The sequence below is a fragment of the Monopterus albus genome, unplaced genomic scaffold (genome assembly GCF_001952655.1).
Source record: "Monopterus albus unplaced genomic scaffold, M_albus_1.0 scaffold348.1, whole genome shotgun sequence".
NCBI lineage: Eukaryota > Metazoa > Chordata > Actinopteri > Synbranchiformes > Synbranchidae > Monopterus > Monopterus albus.
Window position 1 is genome coordinate 22,093 of NW_018128228.1, and position 21,376 is coordinate 43,468.

Below are 21,376 nucleotides of genomic sequence, written 5' to 3' on the forward strand. Positions count from 1 at the left end.
GTGACCTCTATATGTATGCCGTATGTGTAAGCTGATTCAATGCAACTAAGAGCATTTGAGCAGACATAATTGTGGAAAAGTATAAACATCATGTGTAGCAAACTTTCATCGGTTAATCATAACATTAGGGGGTATCTAATACACATGAAACAACAAAGATTGTCTTACATCCTACCATAATCATGAACACCACTCTATAATGTATATAGCAAATCAACGTGTGAATGTGTGTGTCTGTTGGTTAAGTGGTGTGTAGCTAAAAACATTCTCACGACCTCTAGTACATGTCGTGACTTAAACATAAGAACATATTATGGCTAAGGCTACAGTTATACACATCATAATAATAATATTAAACACCCTGTCTGCTGACAGTCATCAACTCTTCTCTCTAGTTATCCTTGACCAGATGTACCCTGTAGAAACTCATAAGCAGGCCTAAGCATTTAACAGTCTAACTAGACATCCTATCTCCACTAAACATTTCTAATACATAAAGTATCTATCCAATATCTATCTGACTAAAAATACCTAACACTAGTACTAAAGGACTTGTCTTCCTCATGGTATGTCATTTGTTTTTCTACACAAGTGATTTAATAAGTGTTGATATGTATTGCTGACTATGTGCACTGACCAGTAGTTGAAGAAGAATTCTGATTCAGAAGGAAACGTACCACTACAACAACCTAAAATTACACCATTACAAGTCTTAAGCTGTTATTCACACCATTTACTTCATGTATCAAAAGTACAAGTACTCATTCTACAGAAAAGCAGACTCTGTGATTAGATCCATTTTGTACAGGCATTTTACATAACTACTGTAAGTACGGTTACTGTAGGTAACTTAGTTCAAAAGTTCCCAACCTACAGTAGGGGTCAAGCTCTCTCCCAAAGGTCACAAGACAAATCCGAGGGGCCGTGAGATAAATAATGGGAGAGGAAAGTAGTAAAAACAATGCTTTGATACATGAATTTCGTTCCAGTTTGGGGGAATTTCTGGCTTTTTACAAAGTACTGAATAATTGCACCTCTTTAGGCCTTGGACAGTTATTTAAGTGAAAAGTCAAAAGGGGAAATCTCTGGTGGAGCTACTAACAGCTGAGCTCACACATTCGAAATGTGACAAGGGAGCTTCAACTAGATTCTGCTTTGTTGTTCGACACAAAAATATTCTTTAAATCTCTAACAAATTGCTACATTTTTTAAGTTTATCATCAGTATTTTAAATGTAAAATCCTAATTTCTAAAAGTAACTAGTAGCTGATTTTAACTTTTAAGATAAATGTAGTGCAGCAAAAAATACAATATTTTCCCCTGAACTGCAGTGTAGGTATTGTATAAAGTACAAGTACAGTATCCCCTACATTCAGACTCATTCAAGAAAATACACTGCCGCTTCTCATTATAGCTAAGAAGATGATGGCAAGAGAAAAGGGACAAAAACAAAGATAGTGGATAAGAATGTCTTTTCAACTCTGGCCTGATTTGCTCGACAAAGCTGAATCTCTGAATGACTATACTGCCAAAAAACGATTAACCACTCCTAGTGCCCAGAAGAATAAAACTGATGATTTCATATTCTTTAAATTCTTTATAACTAATTGACTCGCTGCACCTATTCAGTGCAAACAGAAGTCTGGAATACATCGCTGCCTTTAAATAAATCAATGTGCAAAAATTAAAGGTTTAATGAAAAGAATGGCACATAAGAGAATAGACTTTCATTACAAATTATAAAATGTATTTATATTTAACCAATGTTCAATAAAAAATTACATAATGGCCCATTATTATATCATTTAGATAACATACAATAAAATCTTAACATCAGCAAACAGGTTTAAAACTATGCCAATGTGACTGATGAGCCAAGGAAAATTAAAGAAAAATGTGGGATGTGCTGCCATCTAGTGGTTTGGCCCTAATCGTAACAATGCAGAACTGTTGCATCATGACTGCAACAGTGTGCTAGAATTATATGAAACTGTGGAAATGATTATTCCATAAATCAAACATTAAGCCCATTTCCTCTAATAGATTTTGGACAATTTTGCGATTCAAAAAAAGCTTTTCAAAAAGTGCAATAAAGTGATTTCATTCCTTTTGCTTTGCTGTCTTCTTGAGCTGGCACTGCAGCAGATAAACAAACACGACAATATTCACAGAACACTGGATTAGACCAAAAGAGGAAATGCCGTAGTTTACATACAGGAAGCCACCAGCAGTCGGTCCAACTGTGCGAAGCAGAGACTGAACAGATGCACACAGCCCCAGCATTGTGCCTGTGTATAAGAACAGAGTGGGATCAAAAAACAACGGGATTCAAATAACTAAGTAATTTGCATTTTGAAATGTAGTCTTAAAATTTTATTTTGTGTGCATTTATGTAGAGTAAATCTCGCTATCTAGTCTTTTCAGTTGTTGAGCCTGGAGTTTTCAGGTTCATTCAGTTTTCATGTTTTTTGGGGGGGAGGGCACTTAATGTTTTGCTATTCTCACATCTGACAATGAAGAAAACAAAAAAAAAAGACTTTCAATGTTATTTTTGTGCATTTTCCACCTTTTAGTCAGCCCTAAATCAGATACTGTCAAACACTGAGTGATCAAAATGCTGCTTTGACTAATTAAAGTCTGTTGAAATGTCATTACTAAGGTTTTTAATGCTGGGCTGTGCAGGATGTCCTCACCTGTGTCAGAGGATGGCACACTCTTGGTGAGTATGCTGTCTGTGATGACACCAAACATGCTGAGAGCAAACATCATTGGCAAGACAATGAGGCAGAAATGGAACACATTCTGCATGTAAGCCTGCCAAAAGAGAGAAATATTAAAATATCAGCATCTGAGCAGAGGAGTGCAACTATGGATTGTATTCGGTACTTTGTAATTACAGTAACTTGATCCGTTTTAAAAAGTCGTGAACTACTACCCTTTCTTTAGGGTCATGTTGTCATTTTACTGGTGACTCTGTAGAGCACCAGTCAGTCCACTACTCTAGTCCAGACATAAATAAACACTTGAAGTAAGGTGCAAGCATTTGGTCATTAACCAAAGTTTTAGACAAATTAAAAGCAACAAGAAGAAGCAATAAAGTGTATTACTGAATGTAAACCAATGGTGAAGAGCAGAGTTTAGTTTCACTGTCAGCTGAAAATCTCAAATCTCCACTTCTGTGGATTTTCTCTGTGCTTTCAGATCAGTTAATGAAACAGAAGAAAAAGAAAAGGCATAAGTAAATGAACCTAAAACAGGAAATGAATGAGAGTTGTGTAAAAAGATAGGAAGCATAAACAAGGAAAGAACATGGTGAAGACAGAAACAAAAAAAGCAGGTTGTGTAGAGGTTGCGTAAATGTTTTCATCGAGGTAAAACAAAGCAGTTTTTTTAGGTATCCTGGAAAATGATCCGGTAAAGTAAAAGCTTTATGTGTGCTTTTGTGTGCACCTGAGCCAGTCCCACCAAAGAAGAAACTCCGACGGACAAAAGCAGTAGTGAGCTCTCAGAGTATCTCGCTGTAAGTCGACCGATCACTGCTCCCTGAATAACCTGAACAAACATCTGAAGTTTACTGACACAAGCTTCAGCACGCAACAAACGAAGGACAGAAATCAGAATTGACTTTGCTTGGATTTCATTATGAGTGACACTTACCATTTGGACTATGCCAAAATAAGCCATTAGATAGCCATTCTCCTGAGGCTGCAGCTTGAAGAAATCCAATGCAATGATGGAAAACATCACTTGAAAAATGCCTTTGAAATAAAGAGGAGCATTACTTAAGCTTAATTTACAGTTTTATCTCCCAAAATTTGTGGTGAATTCACACATTTTTGAGCCGACTTTGTCTGTTATTTCTATCGTAAATCAAATATGACCAATTTGTTCTGCTTTACTAGCACCAACCATTTCAAGTAGTTTTTGGGTGACCGCAAACGTCTAAAGCTTTTTAAATTTAATTTTATACACACATAGGGGGTCCTGAATCCTGTTAACCTAGAGTGAAAAGACAATTGTTATTTTATAAGTGGCCTCCAAAAAGTTGTGGTTTTGCATTTTCTGTAATAGCTACAGTCTTGACATGCCGAGGAGCTAAGAATGGAAAAACAAGTCTTTAGACAAACCACCTTTCACTCTGGCTCTCACCTGATGGCAAACCTGCGATGATCTTCACAAGAAATGTCGGAGTCACGCCTGGAAACTTCATCAGTCTTGTGATCTCACCCACATCAAATAGTGATTTGTTTTTTTTCTCACCTGCAGCAAATTCCAAGAGAAAGAATAAAACTGAAAACTGACAATTGCATGAATACCTACCATATAATAAAAACTAAAAGGCTTAAGTAAACAACCACAATGTGTGAAATGTATGAACACTAGGCACACAGGCTGTGTAACTCATGCAAAATTATATTATGTTTCAATTAAAGAAAAACTGGAATGGGAAAAGACACCGGCGGAGTGGCCCCTTCCACTTTTCAATTCTATGGGAATCTTTGTTTTACTTTAGTCTTGCAGATGAAGTGACAGAGATGGGTACCTAGTGAAAAATTCAATTATACTAAGACTAGGCTACTCCATTCTCAGAAATGGCTACATTTCCTTTTCCTGTTTTCAGTATCTGTCATCACTTCAACCAAAAACCAAAACACTGAGACAGTCACCAGTTTAAATCCAACTCACTGCATTAATTGCATTGTTTTGTCTGCTACAGCATATCGCACATACTGTATTTACTCAGTAAACCATGTAGTGTGTTACAGCTTTAAGAAAAAATTTGGACTCGAAAGATAAACATGTATATTTCTATTGACCTAATGTGACTGCAGCTGGGCATCAACAGGTCACCGATTCAGAACACCACCTCACCTCTCCCTCCTAACGCCTGTGTGCCTTAGGCCTGAACATATCAGCACTTTATATGCATTCACAAACCGCATACATGTGGCATAATTATATGTGTCTTACTGTCTGTGCTAGTTCTTGGAGTTTGAGCTTTAGTAGTTTTTGGGATAAACTTTAAAACCAACAGTAAACTGAAGACATTCCCTGCAGCAGCAAAACATGAAGTAAACGTCTGCCTGGCAAACACAAAGTAAAAGCAGTGTTAGATGGACAAACCTGGACATTTTAGGTGTAAGTGTTAAAATTCTACACATAAACATATCAAACACATACATACTGTAGCACTTAAATATTTCAACATCATAATCTTCATTGATTTCCAGACTTAGTTAAAGCTGAGATAACTGTGATGGTGTTTTGGCCACTTGGGGGCGGCAGAACACGCTGGAAATGCAACACTGTCCCTATTATGACCTTAACAAGTGGATGTGCCAAACATGTTTGCAAACAGTTGCTTATTTACACACCTAGGAGACATGGAGCAACATTAACATTCATTTGAAGTTGTGTTTGTGGCCCTCTGAAGTCCACTATTAACTCTCTTTTAGCTCTGCTTTGGCTTCTACCAAGTCCTGAGAGAAATATCTGATGCTTTAGCTGCTAAATTTTCCATTTTCTTCACTAGCTACAAACTGCTCTGTCTGTCTGTTTGCTGCTGTAAAATTGCTGAAGAGAGGAGTGAGTGTGAAAACAGCAGTGAAACTGGACCATAAAACCAACACAATGAACTGAAAGATGCTAACTGCTCGGTTGAGCTAAGAGGAACAGCAGAGCATGGCACTAATTCTTCAGGGGTTGTCCACTACAAGCAAGCCCTTGTGCTTAACACATATATATTAATAGCAAATTAAATAACCAAGTATTGATTATTGCAACTTTATGGACACAGAAGTGTATATGGGGTTGCTGCAGGTCCTAACTGTAGTACTGAATTTTACTGTATATGTGTACAGTATGTTGGTTTACTTATTTTGTTCATAGTTTAGGGGGCTATTCTTTTTATAAGAAGACTCATCATTGCTGTAAAGCATGTAGACAGGGTTTCTCCATGGCAGTAAAGTAAACAAGAGAGACATAAGAGTGAATAAAAATCTTTCACACTGGCCTAGTGTGTAATCGCTGACATTAAGTTTTTGTAACTTGAGTAATCAACCCTTCAAAATGTTCTCTCCACCCAACACATACACACAATAGCACACATGCAGAGACACTCACCCATAGCGTGTGCTAAGAAGGCCGCCCATTGTGGACCCAACTATCATACCGATGCCAAAACACAGACCTAGTTTGGATAGACCATCTGCTTTTTTTTCAGGTTCTGACAAATCTGCAACGACCATCTGACATGCTGCAGATGGATACAAAATAAAAGCAAGTGAAACGGCATCTATTGTCAGAACAATAAATACAAACAAAGAGAGGTTAGGTCAAAGCAGTAGAGCACTGCACTAGTGTGAAACCTTAGACTATATGTTGGTTGTACTGTAATGTGTTCTAACATTTGATATCACCTGCATTTCTGTAAGCTCACAGTCCAAACCCAGCTTTTTTTTTTAGCTAAATTACAGGTAGCTGCAGATTACATGGTGGTTTGTATTTGTGTTAAAGATTAAGTTCATAATTTTCCACATATAGTGTACAAACTACAACAACTAAGGTGGAGCTCGGTAGGGGCCCAACAACAAATCTTTGTTCTAGGCACCCCCCCCAACAAGGTTAATCTGTCCACGGCTGTAGAAACAGGTGGAACGTTAGCAAATGAAGAAACCAGGAAGAAATGAATACATATCAATGAATGACTTGTGGTGCTCACCAGGTAGGACATGCATGAAGACTGTGGGGAGTTTGTGGATGAACAGCATGGCAGGATGGTTTGCTATAGCCAGCAGCAGAAAGGAAGCAATCGCTGCAGAACATGCTAGAGACAAGGCTGCTCGTGCTCCAAAGAGATCTGCAAACCTGACAAACAAAACAAAACCCAGAGATTATAAGACAGTGTGTGCCACTAATTTGGTTCTGTCATGTTGTGCTGTCAGCACTGTATTTACCTTCCAAAAAGAGGACCCCCGAGCAGCTGGATGACGCCCACTGTGGTTTGCAAATAACCAATCCACAAGGTATCAAAGCCAAGTTTCTTTGCCAGATACTACATGGGAGACATAATGAAAGTACATAAAATATACACAGTTATATATAGCATGTCTTTTTAGAACAACAAATCACAGCAGAAAGTGGCAATAATCTTCAAGTGTTACAAACTTGTCTTTGCTAAGTGTTACTTTTGAGAACAGCGGTGATGATGGCGGCAGAAATTCATCTCCCTCTGCATGTTTCTGTATCATGTATGACTCAAGAGTTTTTAGAAATTTGAGGTCACAGTTTGAAAAATCTACCCAGGCATTTTTCTTTTCAGAATATACGGATCAATAGAGTGTATATCATTGTTCTGTGTTTACTGTAATACAGTTGGTACTACATTAACTAAAAGTATATGTCTCCTTTAGATTCACATCTTGTCATTTCCAGTTCCTTCTAGCCTCTAGTAACATAACAGTGACATCAGCAATAATAAGTACTTTAACTTTTAAGTTCCTTTAAATGCTCATAATGCATGTGTACATGAAGCATTGCCATGTCTTATGACAATACTATGAGGTAAAATTACTCTGATATAAGTGAAGGTCCTGCATTCACAATTTTGCTTAAGAAAACATTCAAGTCAGCAAAACATACTATAGAAAGTAAAACTACTTGTATTTAATCTGTTACTTATTTTTTCAATTACTGACTAACGTTTAGGCGATAAATGTTAGTCAATAATTGAAAAAAATGTTCATCACATTTCCAGGGAGTCCAAGGTAACATCTTTATTTTGTTTTGTCCAACCAGCAATCCAGCACCCCAAGATATTCAGTTTATAATGATATAAACAAAAGTAGCAGAAAGCCCTCACATTTGAGAAGCTAAAACCATTAAATGTTTGGATTTTTACAGGAAAATGACTCCAATGATTATCAAGACTGTTGCTAATTAATTTTCTCTCAATCTATTAATCAGCTAATCTAATCAGCTCTATCATGTTGGACAGTTCAGTCTACAACACTGCATCATGTTTTGTGATTATTTTCAGATCTTTATGTTTTGTATGTACAAGTATTAATTTGTAATATACCTAAAGCTGTCAAACAAATGGAATGGAACAGGAAAAATACAACACTTCCCTCTGGATTGTAGCTGGACTGTAGTTTCTGGATTGCATTTTCCATCACTGTATAATTAAGTGCAGTATTGAGGAATTTGAATAGTTTTACCACCACTGCATACAGTGATCGATCTAAGGGTTATTGTGAATTTATGTCATATCAGCAAAATAAGCTCACTACTCATTGTGAGTATGACATTCACGGCAGCCATGGAATTCTCAGTTTCCTGTTGTGACATAGCACATGGGCTATTATACGGCACTTACAGGCGTTACAGAGAACTGTAAAAACATCCATGTCACATCCAAAGCAGCGATTAGGTAAACGATGTAAATAATTTTCCTCCTCTTAGGTTGGTCTGTAACGTTATCCTGGGAAGAAATTGAAGCTTTGAATGTTCCCACGGTCGTCTCTCCTCTTAAACTCATTCCGACGCTTGACTGAAATACGCCACCGAAATGAGTTATACAGTAACCCTAATATGATCGACCGGCACAAGAGAAACGAAACAGTCGGTAGAAGTCAAACGGAGACTAACTCCAAGTATCGCCTGACCTGTAAAACACACTCTGACCTGGTGAACCCTCAGATAAACTCGCTAACCTAGCGTTTGTTGTACTTTGGAACAGAGAAACGACATGGAAGCGTAACATATGTTGTTAACTAGTTGCGAAAAATCATGATGCATAATGAAAAACCGAGGTGTGTGGTTTGAGCATTGTTCACTGGAACATCTGGATCCGTCCCTAATTTCAAATCCTGTTTGAAATATCGCAAAAACGAGCTGATCGAACATCGATGTCTGCAAAACAAAATTCCGCCGCGCACACCGTGAAGTTTACTCCTGTGATGCATTCAAGCGCTTTTTCCAGTCTCGTAGTTTTAGACCTTCTTGGTGTCCTACCAGACCCCGCCTTTCACCCGATTACATGCAGAATGTTTGGAAAATATTGCCAAAATGTTAGAAATAGATCTCCATCCAATTAAGTGCAGTCTTTTATTGAATTTTATTTGTTCTGTTAAAAATTGATGATAGGTTTGACATGGGAGGAATAGAGAATAAAGTACTGTAATAGGAGCTTCTCAACACAATTAATATAGGGATATAGTGAAAAGGCTTTTTATTTACTTTAGCCATTTGAAACTTCCTGTGGAAATGGCTTGAGAGTTTCCTGGTGGCAGATAGTGTTTATCTTTCCTGAACACCCCAAGGCCTCCTGAAATAAAGCGGACCTGTCAGTCCAAGGAAGTACATAGGGAAGTGGAACGATAAGAGCCATAGGTTCCTGTTTCTCTCTTGCTCAGCAGCATTGCATAGACTTGTGTGCACACTTATGCGCACATTTAGCAACAAATAAACACAGAAAACCTTAACCTGCATACTTAGTAACACATCTAACCCCACTTCGCACGCTCACACAACTGCAAGATCTAGTGCACATACACTGCTTGGTTCCACCAGGTATTTCAACCACTATTAATGTGTGTCTCTCCCTCAGATTCAACTTGCATCAGGAGACATTTGCTGTTTTTCTGATGTGTCATGTAACAGTTGATTTTTCGCATGAGTGTGTGTATGAGTGTGTGTATGTCACTTTGTATTCATGGGATTAAATACAAGTCACAAAATGGATTTAAATATATTTAGGGCAAGTCTAGCTTATGTGTTCGAGGAAAACTCTGTTCTTACCGTTTGTAAATAAAATTGTGATGATTTAATAGTTAAAACAAATATTTAACATCTTTTCCCCTGCTCAAGAATGACAAAAGCCTGAAACCTGGTAAAATATATTAAGTGTGTGTATTCACTGTAGTTACTATAATGAAAATGTACAAGAAGTGCACAACTACAAAGTGTTGTGCATGTGAGCACTCAAGAAAAGGTCATAAATTCATCATGTTCCTAAAGAGTAATGGATTATAAGATTGGGATTTGTGGTGTTTGCATGTGTTTTGCCGAAATAAGTTGCAGTGACTTTTCAGCAGTGTTGTGAAATTCTGTCTTATCCTGGATGCTACTGCCTATTAAGGAAAGACTGAACTGGTTTATTTTAATCAAACAAAACACAATATGCGGTTTCAAAATGACAAGAAATGTAACACAAGGTAATCAGGTTAGATTTTACAAGGCACTCTCTTTACATCCTCTTGTGGCAGAATTGTTCTGCTGATACTGAGGTTAGATGTTTCATTATGAATTATATCTCAGTCTACATTTCACTCTTAGGTTCTAAAGGGCCCAAAGGGAAATTTATCTAAATAGATAAATGAACTGAAGTGGCTATAGTGAGTTAAATATGTTTTCTTTTTTAAAATATGGCCTTCTGTGCAAAAGTCAATAATACATCTAAAATTGTTAATACACCAGGAAGTAGAAAGAAGTAAATAAATCGCGTAGCACCAATAGAAAATTACTTCTTTAGTTGAACAAAAAAATGAACTTTATTTTGAAGCTGCCTAAAGGCGCTTTAGGTGTCTTATTTTGAAGTCTCTGGGCGACCTCTTCTCGGAAGTCTGCTCCATCGTTTGTCCCACGTCCAGTGTTGTGTGTGTCGCTTGTCGAGGTGTCTCATGAGCACCTCGGTTTATCAGTTTGAATAAAAGGTTCCACCTTGTTTTTATGTAAATTGATATCAGACAGAGAGGAACAATGCAGACCCTGACCCCGCATGTTTACTGGGCTCAGCGTCATGGAGAGATTTATCTCCGGGTGGAGTTGAGCGATGCTAAGGTAGGACAGTCCACAACATCCAGCTAGCTGCTTTTCAGCTTAAACTTACACAGCATTGTCATGTACTGCGCAAATAACGAGTTTAAATGCCTCTAAACTTTATTTTCTTAGTAGCAATAACAATATAAACTTAGGCTTAGCTCACGTCTGTATGGCTACAGCGCGTACAGTTAGCCCGCTAGCTAAGTGCTGATGTAGCTTCAGACCCCTTAACATTCATTTATGATGCCCTAAAGAAAACAGACAACCTAAATATACATTTGTCTCGTGGACTCTGGGGACAGTAAGTGGACTCTGTCTAAGAGGAGCATCAGGATTAATTTAGAGTTCAGTGTCTTGCCCAGGTGAACAGGAAGCTTGGGGGTTGAACCACCAACCTTGTGATTAGTCGACAGTAAACTGTACCTTTGAAACCACAGCCAGCTTCACACCCAAGCTCAGTGTACTTGAGCAAATACTTAAACAAACACTCTTAATCTGGATTTTATATCACTATCAGAACAAGGTATGTAAGTTATCAAGCACTGCTCCATACCAAATATAAATGTAGGTGTTAATGTTCTGTGTTAGTCCTGTGTTAGGAATTATTTGTTTTTTGGATTGTTTCTCTTAATGTCATCACTGAACCTGTCACTTGTTTAATTTTGTGACAGTATGTTTGCATTAATCAAGAAATACAGACTCTTGCCTTCTCCTCATCAGCATTTCCTGTTTCAGAGTTCCCATTTCTCATCCTGCATCTGACAGATGTCCTATAAAACATGCATGACATTTAATGGTAGCTCTGGATCTTGTTCAGCCTCTTTGGAAAAGGGCTTAATGATTACTGAACAAAAAACCTGCTATGATACACACGTTAGCCTGATTTATGACAATGAGGGTAGACTAAATATATATTTTAAAAAAACTCCTCCCCAGTATAATTTTGTCCAGTTCATTAGCACCACATTACAGCCTCTAAATGGCCTTAAAGTTGAATTAACACATTGCTAAAACAGTTAACTGAACATTAACATAAACTGAACATTATCATCTTCACAAGGGTAGGATTTATTGTAGGGCTGTAGTTACTGCATTAGATTTAGCTAGATGTACCTACAGACTTTGAAGGATAAGTTTGTTGGTATTCTACATTTTTCCAGACCAAACCCAACAATAAATCAACAAGTATTGTCTGTGTAGCCAAAACTTGATATATCTTATTAATCTGTGCCACGGAGCTCTGTTGTAAAAACTATTGGAAGACATGAGTGAGTTATTCATGGAACTGGTTGACATTTGTTAATATGAATTTTAAAAAGTCTTTTTGTGAGCGTGATTTAGATCCCTGTGTGAACTCAGTCAATGATTCTGCCATGTCTGCATTAACAGGACACGACGCCTTGCATCAAACCAGACACTCCCTTTTCCTTGCTAAGCTGCACTAACCAATAACAGGAATGTGTTACAACACAGAAGAAGACTGATTTAAAAATAAATCCAACATGTTTGACATTATGAAAGATATTCAGTGCCCTCCTGCAACTATTTTTCCAACGTTGCGCTGCCTGCCCTATACATTTAGCACTGAATAGCAGAAATTAATTACTTTGTGGTTATTAGTTGCACTTGTTGGTTAACGCAGCTTAGTGAGGAAAAAGGGAGCACTTAGTTTGAGGCAAGGGATCTCCCTGCTAATGCAAGCAAGGCAGAATTATTGTCACATGAGACTAAGATTGCATAGGGATCTAAATCACACTCACAAAATGATTTATCCCGCAGCCCTAAATTTATTTAATCTCATGTACATGTTTCCTGCTGCTGTAAATACTCAAAAGAGCACCAAATGTGTGTTCATTCCTCCAGCCTGGGTCTACGGTGCCCAGGTTTTCAGGAATTAGCAAATTTCAAGGTTTTGGTCTTCAGTAGGAACCAGTGGGCTTCTGGCTAAAAGCCACAGACAATGTAGGGAGCCGAAAACTTGAACTAACACACTGGTGGTTGGATGGAATTTCATGACATTAAGAAAATGTAGACTGTCACCAGACTTTTCTTTAATTTCCGCCACATAGTATGTCAGTTGTGCACGCCAGTGGAAAGTTGGTTTTGATATCTGTTTTTGTGTTTTTCAGAACATTGACATCAGACTCCAAGAAAACAACACACTTAAGTTCAGAGGTTGGTTTTTAAGATCGTGCAAGCAAGAATAATATGTTGTAGACAAGAACTCTGTAAGAGAAATTACTCGGCTCTGCAGTCATAGCAGTGTTGTAGTATCTGAGTCTAGGACTCGAGTCTAGATTTGCAGGACTCCTGACTTGACTTGGACTTGAACACTGACTGCATTTGGGATTGGAAATTAGAGATGAGGACTCTTTTTCTGTAATAGGCCATAATAATCTGGCGCAAGATATTGATGTTAAAACCTGTTCATCCACACCGTGCTGTATCTGACACACCTCCGCAGAGGCGTACACTCTGCCTTTCTATAAATGATTTTTATGTATCGAATTGGTGATACAATATACTGTTAGAAAGTTTGGAATAGAAAATGGTGAAAATGTTCAAATTATTCTTTGGTGATTTGGTCTTGGCTTTGACTCGAGACTCAACTCTGACTCGAGGTTTAGTGACTCAGCCACAACACTGAATCACTTTATCAGAGATGTTCCACAAACTGCCAACAACTCTCACATTGTTTTTGAGGTCTGTTATGAAAGCTGTTTCAGCATGAAATACATTATTAAGTACAGTTTTATTATGATGTAAAATCTAATCTTAATATTGTTCCACAGCACAGGGCCATGGAGCTAAAGGAGAAAATGAATATGAGTTCAGTTTGGAGTTCCTGGAACCAGTTAGACCTGAGGTATTGATCTTGTATTCATCTTTTACTAATTAATGATGAAACTGTATTATTTACATTTTCAAAAAAAAGTCTAATTACTGATTCTGTTTTCCTACATTATCTGATATAGTATTAATTTACCTCTTTTGTGTACTTGCAATTTTTATTCTGTATGATCTCTTACTGGGTGTAAATGTCAGGCACGGTTGATTAACAGATATTAATGTTGTCATCCTACAACTTCCATCTTTACTGTAGGACAAAGGAAAACAAATTAATAGCATTTAATTTGAAGTGGAGTAAGGACCTACCACATTATTGTCAAGTTTTTAACATATTCCGCTAAGATTAAGCTTTTTGCACAGTCCATATGTTTTACTCTTGTTCAGATGAAAAATCCAGTTTTATCATAACTGGAATACATCAACGATTGCTATTTGCACTTCACGGCTCCCATGTAGCATATAGTCTCTCTACATTATATTGTGTTCTTGTTGTATTTTTATTGTGCATTCATGTGGACGGCAAAGTAAGAATTTCATTGTACAGGGAAACATGTTTCCTAACTGTGCATATGACATATAAACACTTTGACCTTTGACTGAAAAAGTCCTCCTTGTTAGCACGTTACAGCCTGGGATAATCAATCACATGTATTCATTTGAGAAAGAGCAGCATTTGTTTTTTTCCCACCCCCTTAACTAAATGCACTTAGATGTAGTTTTCTAAATGTAGGGCTTGGCAGAGTGATTTAATTAAGAACATGAGATGCCTGCTGGTGCTCATTAGTTATACAGGTCACGTACAATAGTTGTGCGTCCTTTTAACCGCCCAAAGTTGTTCACAGTCAGGAGTTAATTGCAGCCTTCATGTACTGTATGAACTATGCAGAACAACTAATCTCATACAACAGCTACTCACACTATTTCATTGCTTTATGCGTGTTTCAGGTAAAAGAAAACCATCTAATTTCCTAATACTGTGTGCACGTGTGTGTGTGTGTTTCAATCATGGTGGCCTTCAGATCAACCATAAGTCCACCCAGCGTCAGCTGGACATCAAGATAAAGAAGCAGGAGGAGTGCTGGTGGGACCGACTGACGCTGCAGGAGAAGAAGCCTCTGTTTCTGGCCCCTGACTTCGACCGCTGGCTGGACGAGTCCGATGCTGAGATGGAGCTTCAGGCTAAGGTAGGGAACTTACAAAACACAAACAAGTAAAACGCTCACTCTGCACAGAGAATAAAATGTTTGCCTATCCAAAGTTTTTTGACTGTTAATGCCAACCTGGCATGAGTTTAAGAAGGTTAATGACTTCAAAATGTTGTATTTTTGGGTGCAAACAGGATTTATGGGATTAGTACAGTCTGAGTTGGGATAGCTGAGGTCTGGATGAAGCTTTTTTAGCCTCAGGCTCTCTTGCTTTGGCTTGGAAAGGAAATATAGAACTTTGCTTTTTTTGATACTCGGTGTGGGACAGGTGTAATTCCAGATAAGACACCTGACAGTCCTCTTCTTCACTGGCATGTTAAACTGAACCAGTATGAAATAAAAGTGAGTTGAGAAGGTGTTTGCAGCATGGCGTCACGTCCACTCCTCATCTGGTTCAGCTTGTAGCTCCTGGACTCGAATGTATGTTCATGGATTGTTTTTTTTTTTCTTTTTTTTTTTAACTTTTCTGATGCTTTAGAAAAACGTATGTCCAGTAAAGAGTCTGCTGCAAAAAGACCATTATCAGTGACCTGTTACAAAACTCCTCATCTGGTTCAGCTTGTAGCTCCTGGACTCGAATGTATGTTCATGGATTGTTTTTTTTCTCTTTTTTTTTTAAACTAAAGTCTTCGAGCAAAAACCGCTGATTTATCAAGGCTACTATTGTTTTGGTTATTTCTGTCAATCCCATCACTTCTTTTTGGCTATTATTTGTTTTTTATTTTTAATTTGTGCTAACTCAGATTTGTTAAAATGTATTAAAGAACACAAAATACTGTTTTTGATGCTGTTGTTTAGTTATTTTTCACCACTGTAAATTAGCTTTTTTATTCTGTTAATTTTCCTGCATGTGATCAGTAAAATTTCTTATACTTTTGTTTAATCAATTTTAGCTGTAAAAAAAACTGTGCTTGAAAAAGTGTAGTTGTTTTCTCTGTGTAAATTCACATATTGCTGTAAAAAGTATATTTGGTTTTTAAAACGTGTGAATTTAGAATTTTGTTTGTCAATGTTTTCCTTAAACAAAAGTGAGGAAAACATTTTCCAGACCATTACTTTTAATTTAGAGCACCAAACAAAATAAAGTTGGCAAGCTGTTTTAGAACTAATGAGGAACATGACAGACCATATTTTATTTAGTCACTTGTCAATTCAGAGTAATTGAAGTAAGTAAAGATGTTTGTACATGCAAAGTTTGATTTGTTGGTGTGATTTGTTTCAGGAGGAGGAGAAGAAGATAAACAAAATAAGCGTGGAGTCAAGAGTTCGTAAGGACCGTGAGTCATACTGAGCTCTTCACAAGCAAATATTCAAAACCAACCATAAAACCCTCTTACAGGGCTTCAGATTTTCTAATAGGATGTAATTATGCCTTTTGTCCTGTAGGAGGAGTTTGCAGGTGTGTAATTAGTATAGCGGACTTCAGTTGTTCTCTCCTGTTTCCTCAGCCTACCTCGGTCTGAAGAAAGGCTATTTGTTCATGTACAACCTGGTGCAGTTCTTGGGATTCTCCTGGATCTTTGTCATCATGACTGTCCGACTATGGATTCTTGGTCAAGGTCTGTAACAAAAGCCAGTTTCTGAAGTGAGGTTTAAGTCATCTACTGACTTTATCTTATTGATGTCTCCGTGTTTCCAGAATGCAGCAGTTAATTTGTACAGTACAGTGTTATCATAACTGAGAGAACAGATGACCAAAACTATGAAGACAAGAACCTCAGTTGTGACTGGGTTCTCATTTTGGACCATAAGTGTGGGTTTGTGTGTTTTACTTTTACCTACTGTACCAATTATGTATTCATAATATCATTTTCAAAAACATACCAAATGTTTCAGGATTAATTTCCAACCTTCCAGGCAGCTTCTGTTTTCATTTTTTTTTCAGTGTGCCATAAAAATTTGCTTACAGAGACATGAAACCTGCAGGAGATAAGTAATGCACCACGGTTTATATTTAGTCAACCTATTGTCGGATACATTGCTCGTGTGCTTTATTCAATACATCACACAGGTCACAAAGTGAAAAGAAAAACACTCACAGTGAAACAGTGGAGTAAAAACAGAAACCCTGTGGAGGGATGGACAAAGTAAAGACAAAAGGAGGAATTAAAATTAAGAGCTTTTGAATTTCATGGACACAGTTAATTAGCGGACACCAGTGTTTTGGTGAGTGTAAATGAATCACAAAAACAGAAAGGAGATGAACAGAATTAGCACGTGCAGTAAAATAACAAACAGAAGGTCCTGAAAACGGAGAGGTCTGTTTTTTTCTATGAGGAGCTGTTCATAGAGGAGCTTATTTGAATTGAAACAGGAACACGACTACACAGCAGGGATTTGTTTTACAAATGATGAGGATTATGTGGTGTTTAATTATGTCTGTTCTCTCCCCTCTTTTCTCTCACCCTCCACAGATTCGTTTTATGATACCTTCCAAACCACAGCTGATATTATGTATTTCTGTCAGATGATGGCTGTGCTCGAGGTCATTAATCCCTTGCTGGGTTTGGTTAAGACTGGATTTTTTCCTGCTATGATACAGGTAGCAAAAAGAACAGTCATTCCTCATTTTATTGTGATTAATACCTCTTCTACCTTGAAGACTAAAACTCCAGCAAAACCTAACATTGTGGTCATTAAAAAGTACAAAAATACATTTACTGTGAAAATCATATCTACAGTATAATTAACACGGCAGCCAATGGGGTATTCACACATACACTATGAAAGTATGTGGCCATCTAAATGTACCTAAACACCATCTTGTTACAAAGCCATGAACTCCTATAACAGCCTCCACTCTTCAGACTTGAGGCTTTCCACCACAGTGTGGAACCTGGCTACAGGGATTTGCTCCCATTCAGCCATAAGAACATCTGGGGGGCCAGCTGCTACTGCTAGGCAGTAATGCTCGATTGGCATCGCTTGGCATCCCAGGTGCTGGATGGACTAGAGGTTGAGGCTCTGTGGTGCCCATTCAGGTTTTTCTCCACGCTAAACGTGCAGACTACATGCTTTGTGCATGGAGACATTGTCATGTTGTGCTATTAAGATTTAGCCGTAGAACTACGGGGCCTAGAGTAGCTCTTACTGTGAAAACCACCTCAGACAAAACAGCACACTAGACTGACATGATTTTTACACAAGTCAGTTGAAGATACTAAAACGGTACGGTGCCTGCTTGTGGTGTAGAAACTAATTTATAGTTCAGCATCAGGTTTCACCCGGTGACTTTCACAACATTCCAACAACACTAGATAGATAGAAGGTGTCTGTCAGGCTACACTGTGTATTTATTATAATGTAAAATAATGTTCACAGTCTTTGACTCACTTTGTGGCAGAGGGAGACAGTTGTGTTGAGCAATAGGTTTGCAATAGAATTGGCTTTGCTAAATTTGAAGATACTGTATGTGTAGCGTTACTGTACTGTATTTTTTTCTTCAACTCACTTAACCATTTCCACCAGCATTAGAAACACGAAGGAGAAAACATGAGCAGCCCAAAGTGACCTAACTACCGCATAAGTGGAAAAAAAAGGTTAATAAAGCCGTTCATGGCTTCAGAGGGAGCTGTGTGAAGTGGTCTGAATAGTTTGATTAGAACAAAAATCTCCCTCCAACATGGCTCTGAACTGAACTTGAAATGATGCCATTGCATGAAAAAATCAAGTAGCGGTGTGCGTTCTTTCAGAGTCAAAGGTCAAAGTGTTTATTTGTCATATGCACAGTTAGGAAACGTCTTTCCCTGTACAATAAAATTCTTACTTTGCCGTCCACATGAGTGCCACAAAATACAAATGAAATATAACGTAGATGAATAAGTGACACAAAATCTAAGGCACTTTAAGCAGCAAATACAGAGATATAATAAGAATATAATAAGAGAATGTATGCTGCATGGGAGCAGCATGTGCAGCAGTCAACAGTCAATGTGCAATTATGCATGTGCAAACTGAGAATGTAAACAGTACAGGTCGACAGTACATGACGTATTTCCTGGTAGTGACGTTAATCTGAGGTCTCCTGTTCTGCTCTGTCACGTTGCAGGTGGCAGGGAGGAACACCATTCTGTTTGTTATCTTTGGGAGCCTGGAGGAGATGCAGAACAAGCCTGTTGTCTTCTTTGTCTTCTTTCTGTGGAGCACTATTGATATCTTCAGGTCAGCTCAGATCACCTTCCTCCACTCTCTGGCAAACTTGTATTGTTGCCTTCTGTAACATGGTACCTTCCTTCTCTCACACCAGGTACCCGTTTTACATGCTGGCCTGCATCGGCATGGAGTGGAAGCTGTTAACGTGGCTGAGGTACAACCTCTGGATCCCTCTGTACCCTCTGGGGGTTGTGGCTGAAGGTCAGTGACAGCAACTAGGTGGTTGTATTTAATGGTACATGAAAGTCGATGTTAGTCATTGTTAACTGTTTCTGATAGTGTGTCATACTTGGCATGTTCCCAGCGGTGGCAGTGATCCAGTCCCTGCCCATCTTTGATGAGACCAGTCTGTTCAGCCTCCCTCTCCCCACAGTGCTGGGAGGCTCTTTGAGCTTCTCCTATGTTCTGCAGCTCTACCTGGTCCTGATGTTCCTGGGTGAGACATCACACACCAGCATCTGCTCCGATTGACGTTCCATGTCAAACATATTCAATTAAATCTAACAATACACCCATATCTGTACATCTTAATATGCCAACTTATACTTTATAAATCTCAGGGTGCTGGCCTGCCTGCTGGTGTGTTGCTGAGTTTTGTTCATTTTCAGTGGAGATGAATCCATAAATCTGGTCCAGTTTTCTTCCAAAAACAGGCAACATTACTTGACATTGTTGGCAGAGACATGATATCACTGAAATGCAGTGCTGCGTGTTAGTGTGATAGGTCAGGTAGGAAGCTGAGCTAAGCTCTGTTCACATTACACTCCACAACAGGGATTCTGAGCATGCGCTCAGGAGTGAGACATTAAATAAACAACATGAATTCTGATCCCACCGTACTGACACCGGTCATCAGAGATGAGGTATAAATCACATCTAGGGATTTGTCGAAATCCAATTTGGTTTGTTTACATTTCTGTGATAAGATTAGATCTGAGTCACTTGGAGGAACAAAAAAATCAGGTTTGAGTAACTTCAGCAGGTAATGTGAGCATAAATCTATTTCAGAGACATTTTGGGCAGCAAGATGTTGGTCCAGGCTTTAGGTTTGGAGGTTAAGGGCAGGTGTTACACAAAATGAATGTTTATTATCCCATTTGGCCTTTCACATTTTTTCACAGTATCCTTAAGTTTGAATTAAATAATGAACACTGATCTTAGTTTTTAAAAGGTTAATAATCTTGCGGTTTGTGATGTCTATCCTCACATTGTTAAGGAAAAATAAAGTTAATGAGTGCAATGTACTGAGGAAGGCTTTGTCCACTGTATGACACCAACATTGGAAGAATATACACATTGCTGAAAAAAAAAAACCCAAACATTTTGGTTTGTTGGTCTGCAGAGATGAGAAACTGCTCCTTCAGCCACGCAAATGAGACAAAGATGACAACCGATGTCAGTACTTTCTACTGACAGAGGTTCTCTCTCCTCCACAGGACTCTTCATCAATTTCCAACACCTGTACAAGCAGAGGAGAAGAAGATACCACTTGAAGAAAAGGAAAGTCCACTAACTGATCAGCGTGTTTACTTTGTACACACCCTGAACTGCAGAACACTTAATCATAATAGAGGTTTTCTTACTGCCTTTTCTCCTATGCCTTTACACACACACACCGACCTGGTGTTGGGGGTCGCTTTATTCATGCACTGGGGGAGCCATTAACCTTCTCCAAACCAAATCCTGTAAACCCTGCTGCACCAACTCGATGACCCGCCTGAAAACACTGCACAGGTTTACCACAGTGCTGCTGTGAGGTTTAGTATGTTTATTCTGTTAGAAGTCACTCTCTGAGGTTGGATGCACATTTTGTTTATGCTACAATAGAGAGAAGTGTTTTTTTACAGTTCATAAGATTGAAAATAAATAATAACACTAATGTTAATATTTTAACACACCTGTCCAATATGAATTTTTGCATCAACGATATCAGAAACTATTGGAGTATTTTCATTTATCATTGGAAATACAGAAGCACTTGTTAACATGTACCGCTTGGCAGGATCCCCCATAATGCCCCTCTGGGCGGGATGTATTTAGTTGGAGTTGGTGGGGATTGTTCGGTGTTCTGTTGGTGTGTGTGTGTGTGTGTGTGTGTGTGTGTGTAATAATAAAACAGCGGTTTCCCGGTCTCGGGAGAGCGCAGAAAAAGGCTACTTCTGTTTCCAGCTCCTTACTCGAGCAAACCTACGTTTCGGTTTTTATTACAAACATATTAACTTGATAAAACTCGTATGTAGAGTTCAGAAAAAGTTAGTTAACGAATATGTATTATTTGTACAAATGCCGAATGTGTTAATTTTTTTTCCACTTAATATTTTTTCGATTTCACATACTTGTTCATC

General features: G+C 38.2%; 2 protein-coding genes across 9 annotated transcripts in view; one reads left to right on the top strand and one right to left on the bottom strand.

Annotated features, from left to right (window-relative positions):
* slc67a1 (solute carrier family 67 member 1) overlaps positions 1–9,010 on the bottom strand; it is a 27,022-nt gene extending 18,012 nt beyond the window's left edge. For 7 of the 8 annotated variants that reach the window (XR_002277017.1, XR_002277022.1, XR_002277018.1 and 4 more), the window contains exons 1-10: positions 8,378–9,010; positions 6,957–7,054; positions 6,722–6,867; positions 6,124–6,256; positions 4,972–5,084; positions 4,150–4,260; positions 3,658–3,758; positions 3,451–3,552; positions 2,694–2,814; positions 2,216–2,288 (exon numbers count right to left, since the gene is read on the bottom strand). Coding sequence is in view for 2 of the 8 variants with exons in the window: in XM_020625179.1 (XP_020480835.1) it covers positions 2,216–2,288; positions 2,694–2,814; positions 3,451–3,552; positions 3,658–3,758; positions 4,150–4,260; positions 4,972–5,084; positions 6,124–6,256; positions 6,722–6,867; positions 6,957–7,054; positions 8,378–8,539 (1,160 nt within the window). In the remaining 6 variants the exon portion in view is untranslated. Of the gene's footprint in view, positions 1–473; positions 2,289–2,693; positions 2,815–3,450; positions 3,553–3,657; positions 3,759–4,149; positions 4,261–4,971; positions 5,085–6,123; positions 6,257–6,721; positions 6,868–6,956; positions 7,055–8,377 lie in introns of those variants that run through there. The other variant, XM_020625180.1, reaches the window with a different exon arrangement.
* Positions 9,011–10,622: 1,612 nt separating this feature from the next.
* LOC109974792 (very-long-chain (3R)-3-hydroxyacyl-CoA dehydratase-like) lies at positions 10,623–21,125 on the top strand. Its single transcript, XM_020625190.1, has 11 exons — positions 10,623–10,842; positions 12,954–12,999; positions 13,617–13,690; positions 14,694–14,858; positions 16,102–16,156; positions 16,328–16,438; positions 17,294–17,421; positions 18,928–19,040; positions 19,126–19,232; positions 19,336–19,467; positions 20,468–21,125. Exons 1-11 carry the CDS (start codon positions 10,762–10,764, stop codon positions 20,542–20,544), a joined length of 1,089 nt encoding a protein of 362 aa, XP_020480846.1. The 5' UTR covers positions 10,623–10,761; the 3' UTR covers positions 20,545–21,125.
* The last annotated feature ends 251 nt before the right edge of the window (positions 21,126–21,376 follow it).